At 33.0% G+C, this 12108-nt stretch overlaps 1 protein-coding gene across 1 annotated transcript; it reads right to left on the reverse strand.

Moving 5' to 3' along the window:
* Positions 1-5324: 5324 nt before the first annotated feature.
* Positions 5325-6571, reverse strand: LOC149373199 (uncharacterized). The gene is made up of 3 exons (XM_089597716.1): positions 6237-6571; positions 6035-6094; positions 5325-5535 (listed from the first exon to the last, which is right to left on the reverse strand). Exons 1-3 carry the CDS (start codon positions 6426-6428, stop codon positions 5347-5349), a joined length of 441 nt encoding a protein of 146 aa, XP_089453842.1. The 5' UTR covers positions 6429-6571; the 3' UTR covers positions 5325-5346.
* Positions 6572-12108: the final 5537 nt, after the last annotated feature.

A 12108-nucleotide genomic window follows, 5' to 3' on the forward strand; every position in this document is an offset into this window, starting at 1 on the left:
CGAGGTGGAAAATAAAAGGTAATGGTGATGAATAAGAAAATGTTCTGTTGATTATACGAATATTGATATTACGTTTTAGAATACGAAGTAATGTTTAAAGATATGATGATTTAATACTTTTTTCCGCCATTAGGTGGTTTTTGGAGGCTGGTTCTTCCTCGGGCAAAAAAGAAGTTTCCCGATACTCGTTTGAAAAGTCTCCTTAACGAACATCGTGACGGACCTCACCTTCAGCTCGGGCCGCTAACCTCTCGGTTCCCAAACAAAGACTTTTCAAACCGTAGGAAAACTACTATTTCCGCCCTCGGATGGTTTTGGGAGGCTGGTACTTCCTCGGGCGAAAAAGCAGTTTTCCGGAACTCGTTCGAAAAGTCTCCTTTACGAACCTCGTTACGTCCCTCGCCTTCGGCTCGGGCCGCAAACTTCTCGGTTCGCAAACAGAGACTTTTCAAACTCGTAGGAAAACTACCATTTCTTACCAAGGGCCCAAAGTGCATTTGCCGCTTTGCGCCCTCGGGTCACACTTTGCGCCCTTGTAATCACTTTAGGCCGTGGGCAAAAAAAACATTATACGCAACTCGGGCACCAACATACAACAATCGTGCCCTTCGGGCGCTCATGTTTGTACTTCGTGCCCTAGTGACGTAATCTACCAATTTTATTCAGATTCAAATTCCAAGAAAGAACTTTTTACATTGTTATGATCTAATTGTAAACGAAATGTTCTATGATTGAGCATTCTCTTTAGAAGTCAGATTGATGTTACACTAGTCCATGCCATAGATGGAATTTTTTTTCCACAAAAAATGAAATGATATTTTAACGTTGTAAATAGAAAGTTTTTTCCTGAACCTTCTGGGGCATCAATAACAAAAATGTATCTTTTTAATCACACAGAATTTAAAAAATCAAAATTTAATCTACAATTTATCATACATTGAAAATCATTTTTTTTTTTGGTATTCTTTTCTTTTATATCAATTGTTGTTGTTATAAGTGAATTTAAATTTCCAAATTGATTGTCTTTTAATTGTAAAATTTCATTTACATGTCAAAGTGCACGATTTTTGTATTTATTCAATTTCAAAAGGCAAACCAAACTAAACTGAAAAAAAAGTAATTAGCTAGTATTCAGGATATTCAAGAATCAGGGAATTCAAGAAAATACTAAAGTGCGTGTGTTGTAGAAAATTAAAGACAAATAATTACGTATTGCTACAACGCAAATCTACGCTATTTAACGATTCTTTTTATTGTTAACTATATTTCAAATGTCATTTTTTTAATCAGATAAAAAGCATTTAAATTACAATATTAACGTAGACAATTCATATAGTTGACCTATTTTACTCTACCTCTTCTAATATTTATGTAATAATTTTTTTTTTTTAGTTTTGTACTAGTCAGGTTATTCTTCAAAATAAACCATACTATGAAAGCAGATGTAATGATCCTTTATTTTTTTAAATAAAATATGAAACAAACAAAATAATATTTTTTTTTTTAATCTCGGGTTTTAATGAAACTATCAACATAGATTCGCCTTGATATTGGTAAAAAATCGAACACAACCCACGGGAGGAAACAAAGAATCCCTCAGATCGCATGCTTGTCGCCTGAAATTGCCTGCGATCTGCGATTTGCGATTGTCAATTGCCTGCCATCTGAGTCATTCTTAATTTCTTCTCCTTAGATGAGTAATATACTATTTGAATATATTTTTTATATAATAATCGTGTGATTCCTGAAGCCTAAAGAAAAGTTTTTAAACTACTCTGAGACAAGAAAATTTTTTCACGTAAGCTTGCGTCTGGTGCACATCAAGACAATCTTATGGTCAACGACAGCTTAGTAAGATACTATCGTACGGTAGTAAAAAGGCCAGAATATTTATATAGTATTGGCTTATCTTGGTTGTCCCGATACGAGTAATTAAGAAACAGAATAACGAAAGGTGAACATTACTAAGAACGAAATTTGTAATGTTTGAAGTCATTGGCAAAAAATACAGTACAAAAGCAAAATAATGTTAGGGTCTCATTATACAAATGATTATTTATTTAAATAGTACAAGTATTTAAGTACTGATTTAACGTTAAACGAAAATAAAAAGTATGAATTCTCAATAGAAAAGTCATTATAACTTTATTTATCACTTTCTACATCACGTTATGTGTTTTAACAGTTTTAACAGTCTCAAAATTATTCACCCCGTAAGATTGTGAAATAAAAGAAAAGTGCGCTTCTTCTTTTTGACTAAATATCAAAAGAAAAAGTTCCTTATCATAAGAAATCTCTAGATACCATGTTTCCACATTGAAAATTAAAATGTTATAAAAGATGTAGCCCTTTCCAACATGTACGTTATTATATTATCCGTTGCACAGTAGAAATCTTTGTATTGCAAGTAAAAACTATCAAGTTTCATTTCATTTTTATAATTGTACAATTGTTTTTCTAAATTTAATTTGGAACTTTTTATTCTCATCTATTCTTTTAGATTTGCTGGGATTCAATCGTATTTTAAATTACGTATTATGAAGGAATTATTTTGTAAGATACATAGTTTTATAAATTAGAATTCTGAAAGAAAAATCAAATCAACATGAACAAAATACTCTACATAGTCTTATGAAGGTTATTAGGAAAAGTTTTATTAAATGAAAATATATAACAAAGGACGACTTACGCCATTGTCAATTGTACATGATGCAACCTTAGGTGGGTAAAAGGAAAATAAAATAATCGTGGAATAAATAATTTTAATGAAAATATTTTAGCTTTAATTAATAATATTTTTCGTCATCCCCGACAGTAAAGTTTGTTGTTTATGTCCGCTTAGTAGGACGTAAAGCGACAAATGTACGGCCGCTGGATTTCTTTACGTCCGCTGAGCGAGGCACTTCTACGAGGTCCGTGCTCTCAAATGCACACTGATTATCTATCTATATATATGAGATCTGTATATTGGCATCTATGTATATATGGTGGCCAAATGTTGTGTTAATTGTAGTTGTATTTTTTTTTTGACGGCCAGACGCATGTGCGCATTGTCTTTTCACCTTTGTAATGCCTTCTGCTATCCGCATTTATCGTTGCGTCGAGTGGTCGTGGTGGCGCAACGGTAGAGTTGCAGTTTCATCGTTCTCCAAGGTTAAGCTGCATTCGGCGCGGTTAATACTTAGATGGGTGACCGCTTGCGGTCACCATTCGAGTTTCACCGTTTCGCCTGTGCTCTTGATTCTCGAAGGTCGATTAACTGTTTCTCTGATGCTTCGTCTACGTGATCATAGGTGTGACTGAGTTGGTCCAGATGTTTATGTATGTATATGTATATAAACATCTGGTCATAACTGAGGTGCACCGGTGGCTAATAAACACTATGCTTGTGTAAAAAAAATGCCATGCCTGAGCCTACGGGCGATGATGAATGAAAGAAAAAAAAAAATCGTTGCGTCAAGTTGGTTCACGCCTATATTAAATATAGCGTTGCCCATTTTTTTACCTTCTCTTACTTATCGTTTACCGTATGATCTGTTTCTCGTCTCTTGTGTACGTGTAATTAAAATAATTACTACGTGTTTTTTTAATAAAATTTATTTCAAGTTTAGAGTTGCTGGTAGGTAATGGTAAATAAATTTTCATGGTTATGAGGCTCTTTTACAGTCAAGCTTGAATCAGATGGCGCCAGGGCACGTCACAGCTGTCATGGTTGTCGCACTTGCACACCGTCAAATTTACAGTTGTGTATTGTGTCCGTGAGCCTATCTGTGTGATGAGCAAAGCAGAAGACATAACCTTTGTAAATGATTGCTGTTGTTTGCAGACAATTTTTGTTTGCATTTACGTTTGAAGATAGTAGGAAAAATGAAGTGCAGTGTAATATCCTGTGATAAGAAAGTGAAATTTAAATTTCCTTCTGATAGTGTGATAAAAAAAAGTGCCTCGAAGCAATTGAGAGACCAATAATTAGTAAACAAATACATAAATAGCCTTGTAAATATAACCTAAAATGTACACTTACCTGTCCACGAGTTTTGCTTTTCTTCCACTGACTCTTGCTCCTTTCCCTTTAAAAGCTTTTTCAATTCTGAAGCTTTTAAGCTCCCATAATATTGTTCTTGTCTTCCTTATTTATTTCAAAATTTCAAATATTGCGCTTTACCACTACACTTTAATTTCCTGTATACATACAATACTGAAAAGTAATGTTGTGTGAGTGAGACGGCCATGACAGCCGCGACGTACCCTGGCGCCATCTGATTCAAGCTTGACTGTAAAAGAGCCTCATTAGACTGGTACCTTGAAAGGCTCGCGCTCTACATGAAAAAGCATTTATTTAATACATGGACTGGAAAACCAAGAATGAAGTATCGTTTAATGAAAGTTTTTTTTTAGTGTACTTTGAAGAACTATCAAAAAAAATATGTATTCTAGCATTCACTGTTGAATTATGCGTATGTTTTTTTGTGATCGATCGGTCAGTCCAATTATTGGGCACGTTCGTTTGCACTTCATGAGGACCTTGGTGTATAGGATCAATGCTTGTAAGGAACGCACGGTTCACTGAGTGATTCATTTTTCCCTGCGTTAACCAAATCAACCTATTGAACAAACTTTCCTATACGAGATGACGAAAAATTGTATACGTCACTCGGCCGTAAGGTGGCTCGTGGCTGATGGACGGCCGCGTGATGTCGCCCTCGGCTCCGCCTCAGGCGACACACTCCACGCGGCCGTACATCAGCCACTTAACGGCCTCGTAACGTAATATACTATTTCCGTGGGAATTTTGACTTTTTCCTTTACTTAAAAAATTTTCCAGCCTAAGTAGAAAGAAATTCAGTGTTTCAAATTAACTATTTAATTACTGTGTAAAGTCTTGCATAAGCATATATTTGATCAGCTTTTTTTTAACTCAATGTTTAAGCTGCGTCAAAGAACTTAAGCCTACAAAAACACTTGTACAACAACACAATCAAGTGCAAGTTTTATAAGATATACTTCTAGTATACCTTCTATCTTGTATCATAGGTAATTTTGCAGTAGACTTTTATACTGTAAGTATTTCTTTTTGGTATTAAATCAAGAAACTGTACTTAGCATAATTAGTGCATCGACAAGTGTATAAGCGTATTAATTAACTTTTATTAGAAAACGTTAAAATTTTAATTTTTATTTTTGTATCAATGTGATTAAAACTATGAGACTTCAAATGGCTTTGGTTCATTATTCGTGATAAAAAAGATGAGGTTATGCAGTGACATCATTTATTTTTTTCTTTATACATTTTTTTTTGTTAACCGTGACCGTGACTAAGCAGATATTTTTAATCTTGGTGACAGTCTATTTATCGACAACTGGCCCATGTTTTTTAGGAAAAGATATATACAAGGTCTTGTCTTCACTAAGCCATGCCTCAACTTTTTCCATATCATACATTTCTAAAATGTCACGGGTGACGGTCATAGTTTCGTATGAGATGTTTCCATTTTCTTCTAGTTGACCCGTAACTGTGATAAAGTTATCACGGACCTAAAAATTACACAGATATCTTAGTTAACATATTTTTTTATAATAAAATAAGCTGTATTCATATAAAGTAAATAGTACTGGAGGATTCACTCCCGCAAGCTTCTTGACCAACTCTCTGAGAGTTAATAACAAATATTTAATTTTCTGATTTGGTTAGAACAATTAAATAACTTGCAACTACTAAATATATAATTTTCATTTTTAGTAAAAATTTTAACTTCTCATTTAATCCCATTTTCAAACTTATGCACCCAAGACTGGTCTTGACCAATCACAGAACGATTACATCAGTGGCCATTAAAATTTATGTTCAGGTAAACGTATGATGCAGGTAGAAATAAGAGAATTCCAACAGGTACAAACTTTTGTTTATACTAAGGTCTGATCAAAATTGTTGACGGAGCAGAACATGAGACAAACAGCATATACGTTTTAAAACTTATTTTAAGCGTTTAAGACGATTTTAAAACTAAATTAGATAAAGAACTTCCATACTTACGGTAGCGCTTATTGAAGCCAGGGAAAATTGTGCACAATCCATCATTCTTTTATAAACGTCCTACAAATACATTACTATCATGTAGTCACCATGTATGTATATATATATATATATATATATATATATAAATGTATATGTTTTATACAGTACATATATACACGTATTCATATAGTTATTTGTTCACTATTGCTGATGGCTTTACCTTATTTTCGTTGGGTTCGAAGGAACAATCACCACCGGGTATCTTTGTAACGGCTAACTTTCTTTCCTCTGTATTTGTGTTGCTCGAAGACACAATCTGATGACCCGACAAGCTAGAATATTCGCTCCCACCGAAGGGAGGTCCTATATCATCGCCGTCATCGATTTTTACTTTCACATTTTCGTCAGCCATTTTGATTAAAATACTAGTACATCGTGATTTTCTCGACTGGTGAAAAAAGCGTAGATTGTAGTTAAAGTTACTTTATGCAGAACCCCTTTTTACTAATAGGTGAAGTGAGTGTCTTTCGGTCTCGTGGCAGAGAATAGAATGAAACTCTTTATGTAAGCCGATTACTTCAGCTACGATTCTACGTATGCCCCCAGGACGAATGATATGCATAACAGATGTAGCATATAGTATGTTTTATATCCGCTAGGTGCATTAGGTTGAAGGGGAGGGCTGGCGCCACTAGTCACTTTAACATATCTTAAGCATTGGGTCTTATGGGCAGTAAGGGTCAATTGATGCGCTAATGATGGATACTTGAAAGCTTTTTTTTCCACAAGATTTATAACATGAACTTTGAGGCAAAGTGTGGCAGCACCAGTCATTTATACGCTGTAAAATCCGAATGTGTTGAAGTACATGTTTAAGAAGGTTCGGTCGTTTTTTCTGGGGGGTGGGGTGAGTGGGTGTGCGGGGGGCTTCCATAAGACACCGTGTTAAAGTGAGTTGTGCTAACGGCGCATGAAAACGTCTGCTTACTACATCACGGCTAATTAACTGTGTTCAACTCGTCAGTGCCTACAGTTAAAACCATTAAATGTCATAAACAAATTACGGCACATACTTTAATGCAGCTTGTTTCCGATGGTTCAAGTAAAAAAACTTGAAAACATGTGGTTTGCATGAAAAAAAATAAGCTCAAAAAAGTAAAAGGAGATTCAACTTTTGTCATAAAAAGTGTGTTATGAATTTTTGAAAAACAAACTTTTTTTTGCACAGCATTACAGTTTAAAGTCTTAAGTAAGGCTGAGTTTCATTATGAAAGTTTCAGGTCATGAATTCCAGTCTAACAAATTCTAAAAGCAATTCTGTAGAGACGTCTTGCTCCGTTTAAAAATAATCAGCTGACAACAGACGATGTTCGGTTCTCTCCTATACACTTAGCACAAGACCTTCTCGCAACTTTGTTTACGTTTACACAGATATTACTTCTAAATGTCATATAAGATGCATATTTTTTGATACAAAAGTCTTTCATAAAAGTTAAGCTATCTATTTGAACTTTTTTCTCATCATAAATAAATTTCTAGCTTCGAAATTTGTACAATAAAGGCTGGATAATCGCTTCTGCCCATGAGAGCATGTTAAATAATGCGATTTCGGAGATTTTTTCCCTGAAAATTCGGCTGATGAAAATATTTAAAAAATTTATATCTACTTCCAGCATGTTAAAGTACAACATTTATTTTTTACATGAGTGAATAAATCTCCTTGAAAACAACCAAACCTCCTTGAAAGAATCAAGGGGAACTTCCTAAATTCTGTGGCACTTAGTTAAAAAATATTTTAATCTATTGTATAAGTATTTATAAATAACTCTATTTACAAACTTTACTGTAAAATATTCAAAAATTCTTTCATGGATCTATTAAGATGTACTGCATAGTAACTTTATATTTTAGTACAACTTAATATATTAAAAATCGTGAAAACTACAAATATTCGAAAATAAGTAAAACAAAAAAATTTTATAAAAATTTTTTTTAATCAATACACGTTGACGAAATAGATCTTCTTTTACTACGCAGATTAATAAAAATATTTATCGACTCCTCGACACGATGTACTTGAATTATAGCAAGATCATTGAGTATTATCTTTAGCATAATAGACCGAATATAAGTCTTTAGACCCCTAGTAGAAACGTTACTACATAAACTGGTTAGAAACTCGTGAACATGCTATAGGCTTATTTGGTCATATACGTTGACAAGTTTCTAGCCAGCTTATGTAGTAATTTTCTTCCAGGGACGACGCATGGCAGAAAATGATTTTTCATTTGTACAAGTTAATGCTAAAAAGAGTGAGATGAAGCTTCACAAATTTGCAGAGTTTATCAAGTGCCTTGTTGCCTTTTAAATTTTCTACACTTTCTTTTAAAGATGCGAGTAATCGAATTTGTGAACATTTTTGATCCAATACAATTTTGCCTAGGCAACTCGTTTTTTAAATAAAAGTACTTATTTGTAGAAAAGTAGTAGTTTACAAAATTGAAAATAAAAAAATCTTTTGAAAATGTTGTATAAACTTTCCCTCTCATAACTAAGTGAATAAAAATCTTACTATGCTGAACAAGCTTGTCTGGATCCATACCGTTTCAAATAATCTCATTGGTAAAAAAATTACAAAAAATTGTAACTTCATCGATAATCATATTACTCTTACCAATAAAGAAATTCTTATTTTTTTGTCTTGATATAATGGGGTAAATTTTGGCCACGTCAATCTTCGTTATAATAATGAAAGTATACCTGTACATACGTCTTCGGCGTACGTCTCCGTAATATTATTAAATTAGGCGAAGATGTAACATCTACATTAAATGCGACAGAGGTCGTGTGAAAGACTCCTTGTAGCGACTATCCCGTTAGTTATGTTGGACAAACGAACAAAACACTTATTATTCTGAGAGATGTATAAAAACAATTCAGTTGTTTTTGAGCCTAAAATTATTTTCAGACACAATTTTAACTGAAACTCAGTGAAAACGTATGATAAATAGCCTAACTAAAAAAAAGACAAAAAAAACTGTTATCAGACATGATTTCTGATAAATTTAATAGAAATACTTTAAATAGAAAAAAAGACCTTAATTAGTTTTAAAAAGTTTATTTACCTTTGTGACAAGTTTTGACAAATATTGATAGGCTTCGAGTGGTCTGATGTTTGTTACGGTTGCGGTGTGGGTAGTCTGTACCCAGACACTGGCAAACCATTGCTTGAAATAAACGTAGACTTGACTAGAGTAAATTTTTACTCATACTCTTTCAGTAGTGCCAATTTTTCGGTAATAATAATAAAAATGTCATAATGGTTGATTTCTTTATATCAACAATTTTTTGTATTTTATTGTATGTTGCTTGTGTGTGTTTATGGTCGATAATTTATTGGCAAAACGAAGGCCAGCAAAACGTTACTATAGTCCTGTCTACTTAATTATTTACTGTATAAAGTATTGCATATAAATATTTTAGCTGAACCCTTTTTTTTAGCTACCGCGTCAAATAACTTAAAATCTGTAAAACCGTTCATAAAAACAAAATCAAGAGCAAGTTTTATGAGACATACCTTAATTATACCTTTTATCTTGTGTCGTAAGATTTTTTGCAATAGACTATGATACTGTAAGTATCTCTAGTAAGTGTAAAATCAAAAAATTGTACTTAGCATTAGTGGATGGACAAGTGCATAAGCGTATTTATTAACATGTTTTAAAAATCGTTTGAATTATAATTTTTATCCTTGTATTAATGTGATTACAAATATACGATCTCAAATGGCTTTGGTTAACTATTTGTATAAAAAAAGATGAGGTTATACAGTGACATGACTTTTTATTTTCCTTTATACATTTTCTTTTGTTAATTGTGATCGCGAATAAGATGATATTTAAAATGTTGGTTACAGTCTATTTACTGACAAGTGGCCAATGTTTTTTTGGAAGAGATATAAACAAGGTTTGGTCATCTCTTAGCCATACCTCAACTTTTTCCATATTATACTTTTCTAAAATGTTACGTGGGATGGTCATGGTATTGAATAAGACATTTTTATCCTCTTCTCATTGACCCGTAACTGTAATGGAGTTATCATAGACCTAAAAATTACACAGAAGTCTTAATTAACATATTTTTTAACATTTAAATAAGCTGCATTCATATAAGTTGAACAGTACTAGATGCTCCACCCTGCCCGCTTTTTGACATACTCCCTGACAGTTGATAACAAATATTTAATTACAAATGGTCTTCGGTTTATAGCTCCAACTTAGCCGTTTTTTAACGTTAATTTTCCAACGTCTAAGCTCTGTGATAACGTATTTTACAAATTAATTTGCATTTATGTGTTCCAAGTATACAAAAAAGTAAAATAATTTGTAAATGACTTTCATCCGAAATGATCGATCAAATTGAGAAAATAAAAAAAAAGTTAGAATCACTGAAAGGACAATTGACTAGTTACAAAAAATGAGCCAAAGAGTTATCACGCTATTTCATCGAGTAATATGGCAATAAGGATCGAAACTACCCTCCCTAGTTATGAATGCGGTCTTGTAGCTCTTCAACCCCTTTTACGCCGTCGCGTCGGTAGGTATACCTATACCTACTATAGTACCTGCATAGTACACAGCGCGTCAAACAAAAAGAATCTCCTATAACACCTGACACATTGAAGCCCTCGTCATCGACGTACCTGCTAATGATATATTTTCTGGGGGACAGCAGCTGGTGAGGAATTACCCACTTTTACCTTTCGAACATAATTTTAAGCACAAGTGAAATCGAAGCATTTCTGGATTGTAAGTTGGATTACGAGCTCAAAAAAAATGTTGGCATTGTAAAGATAAACAATAAAAAATAACAAAATTTTCTTGACTTTACTCTACTACCCTTCACCAGCGAACGAAAGCACAAAACCACAGTAATGTGAGTCGACGACGAAAAGCACAACATCCTTCCATTCCATCGAGGGGTGCGTGCAATGAATATTTTTTGGAGAGCCTATAGGTGCCTACGCCCGTTTTGATAGAAAAAGAACTATCCTGTTTTTTTCGAGGTGTCATCTTTTAAGCATTGCGAGAGAAAACAGCAACGAATTGCTAGTGAACCCGGTTAAACTTTAGACGAATCTAATCTAAAGTTTTACCTATATTTGGAAAAATGTTCAACGCAACAGGCGTCTGGCCTTGCATTTTTAATGCTACAAATCAATAAGCCGACAGGAAAAAAAAACACATGTGGTCTACTTAAAAAAGGCTGTACCTACGTAGAAAAAACTCTATCCCTATACTAGCTGTTTTTTCTTCTTGCAATGTCTTATGTATCACGGATGTGTGAACGTATGCGTAAACAAAATATGGATCTTAATTTATTAACTTAGCAGATCGTCTTCCTTCCATTCAATGGGTTATAGCTCAGCTATGGTGTAATTGTTTTGCTTTTTGTTAAGCAGCGTCGATTTTTATCATGTGTACCTGCTGTGCATAGGAAAAACTCGTTTCTCATGCAGAGTCAACACGACAGCTTGGTCTGACAAAAAAAAAAATTAAAAAGCATCTTCATAAAACAACATGATAGAAAAATAAAACAATAATATAATTTCAATTACTAACACATTTTGTATACTGTTATGTTATCACAAAATATGAAAAAATTTAATCAATTGTATTCGATATTTAACAGTTTTATTTTTTTTTTTTTTTTTTATAACTAGGTATAAATAGTACCTACGTACTAATTTTAAATCGATACTGTAAGTCAGTAAAAATGAGATTAATTATTATTTCGACGAAAATTATTTTACATTATTATTTAATAAATACATTACGAAATCTAAGTCAATTTTCTGACTGACCTTTTACAAATCAATTGTTACAGATAAAGCTTTCATTAAATAGTAAAAAAACGATTACATATAATAAAATGTTTTTACATCAGTGAATAAAATGTATCTAGAGAAAAAAATCTATGCAAAAAGAAGTCAACGCAACTTTTGTATGATATTAACTTGTTTCCCTCAAGTGAAAGATACCTGTTGAAAATCTATTCAATATTTTTTAAACAATTGAATTTTCAATACTTTA

The sequence above is a fragment of the Copidosoma floridanum genome, unplaced genomic scaffold (assembly GCF_036245765.1).
Source record: "Copidosoma floridanum isolate Cflo_tuat_1 unplaced genomic scaffold, Cflo_Japanese_pri ptg000035l, whole genome shotgun sequence".
In the NCBI taxonomy this organism is placed as follows: Eukaryota; Metazoa; Arthropoda; class Insecta; order Hymenoptera; family Encyrtidae; genus Copidosoma; species Copidosoma floridanum.

Bases quoted from the DNA above. Each gene is read 5' to 3' on its own strand.
- LOC149373199 (XM_089597716.1), bottom strand. From the start codon at position 6,428: ATGGCTGACGAAAATGTGAAAGTAAAAATCGATGACGGCGATGATATA. The intron at 6,095-6,236 runs GTAAAGCCATCA...ATGTATTTGTAG, and splicing joins TCGAACCCAACGAAAATAAG to GACGTTTATAAAAGAATGAT. The intron at 5,536-6,034 runs GTAAGTATGGAA...TGTAATTTTTAG, and splicing joins TGGCTTCAATAAGCGCTACC to GTCCGTGATAACTTTATCAC.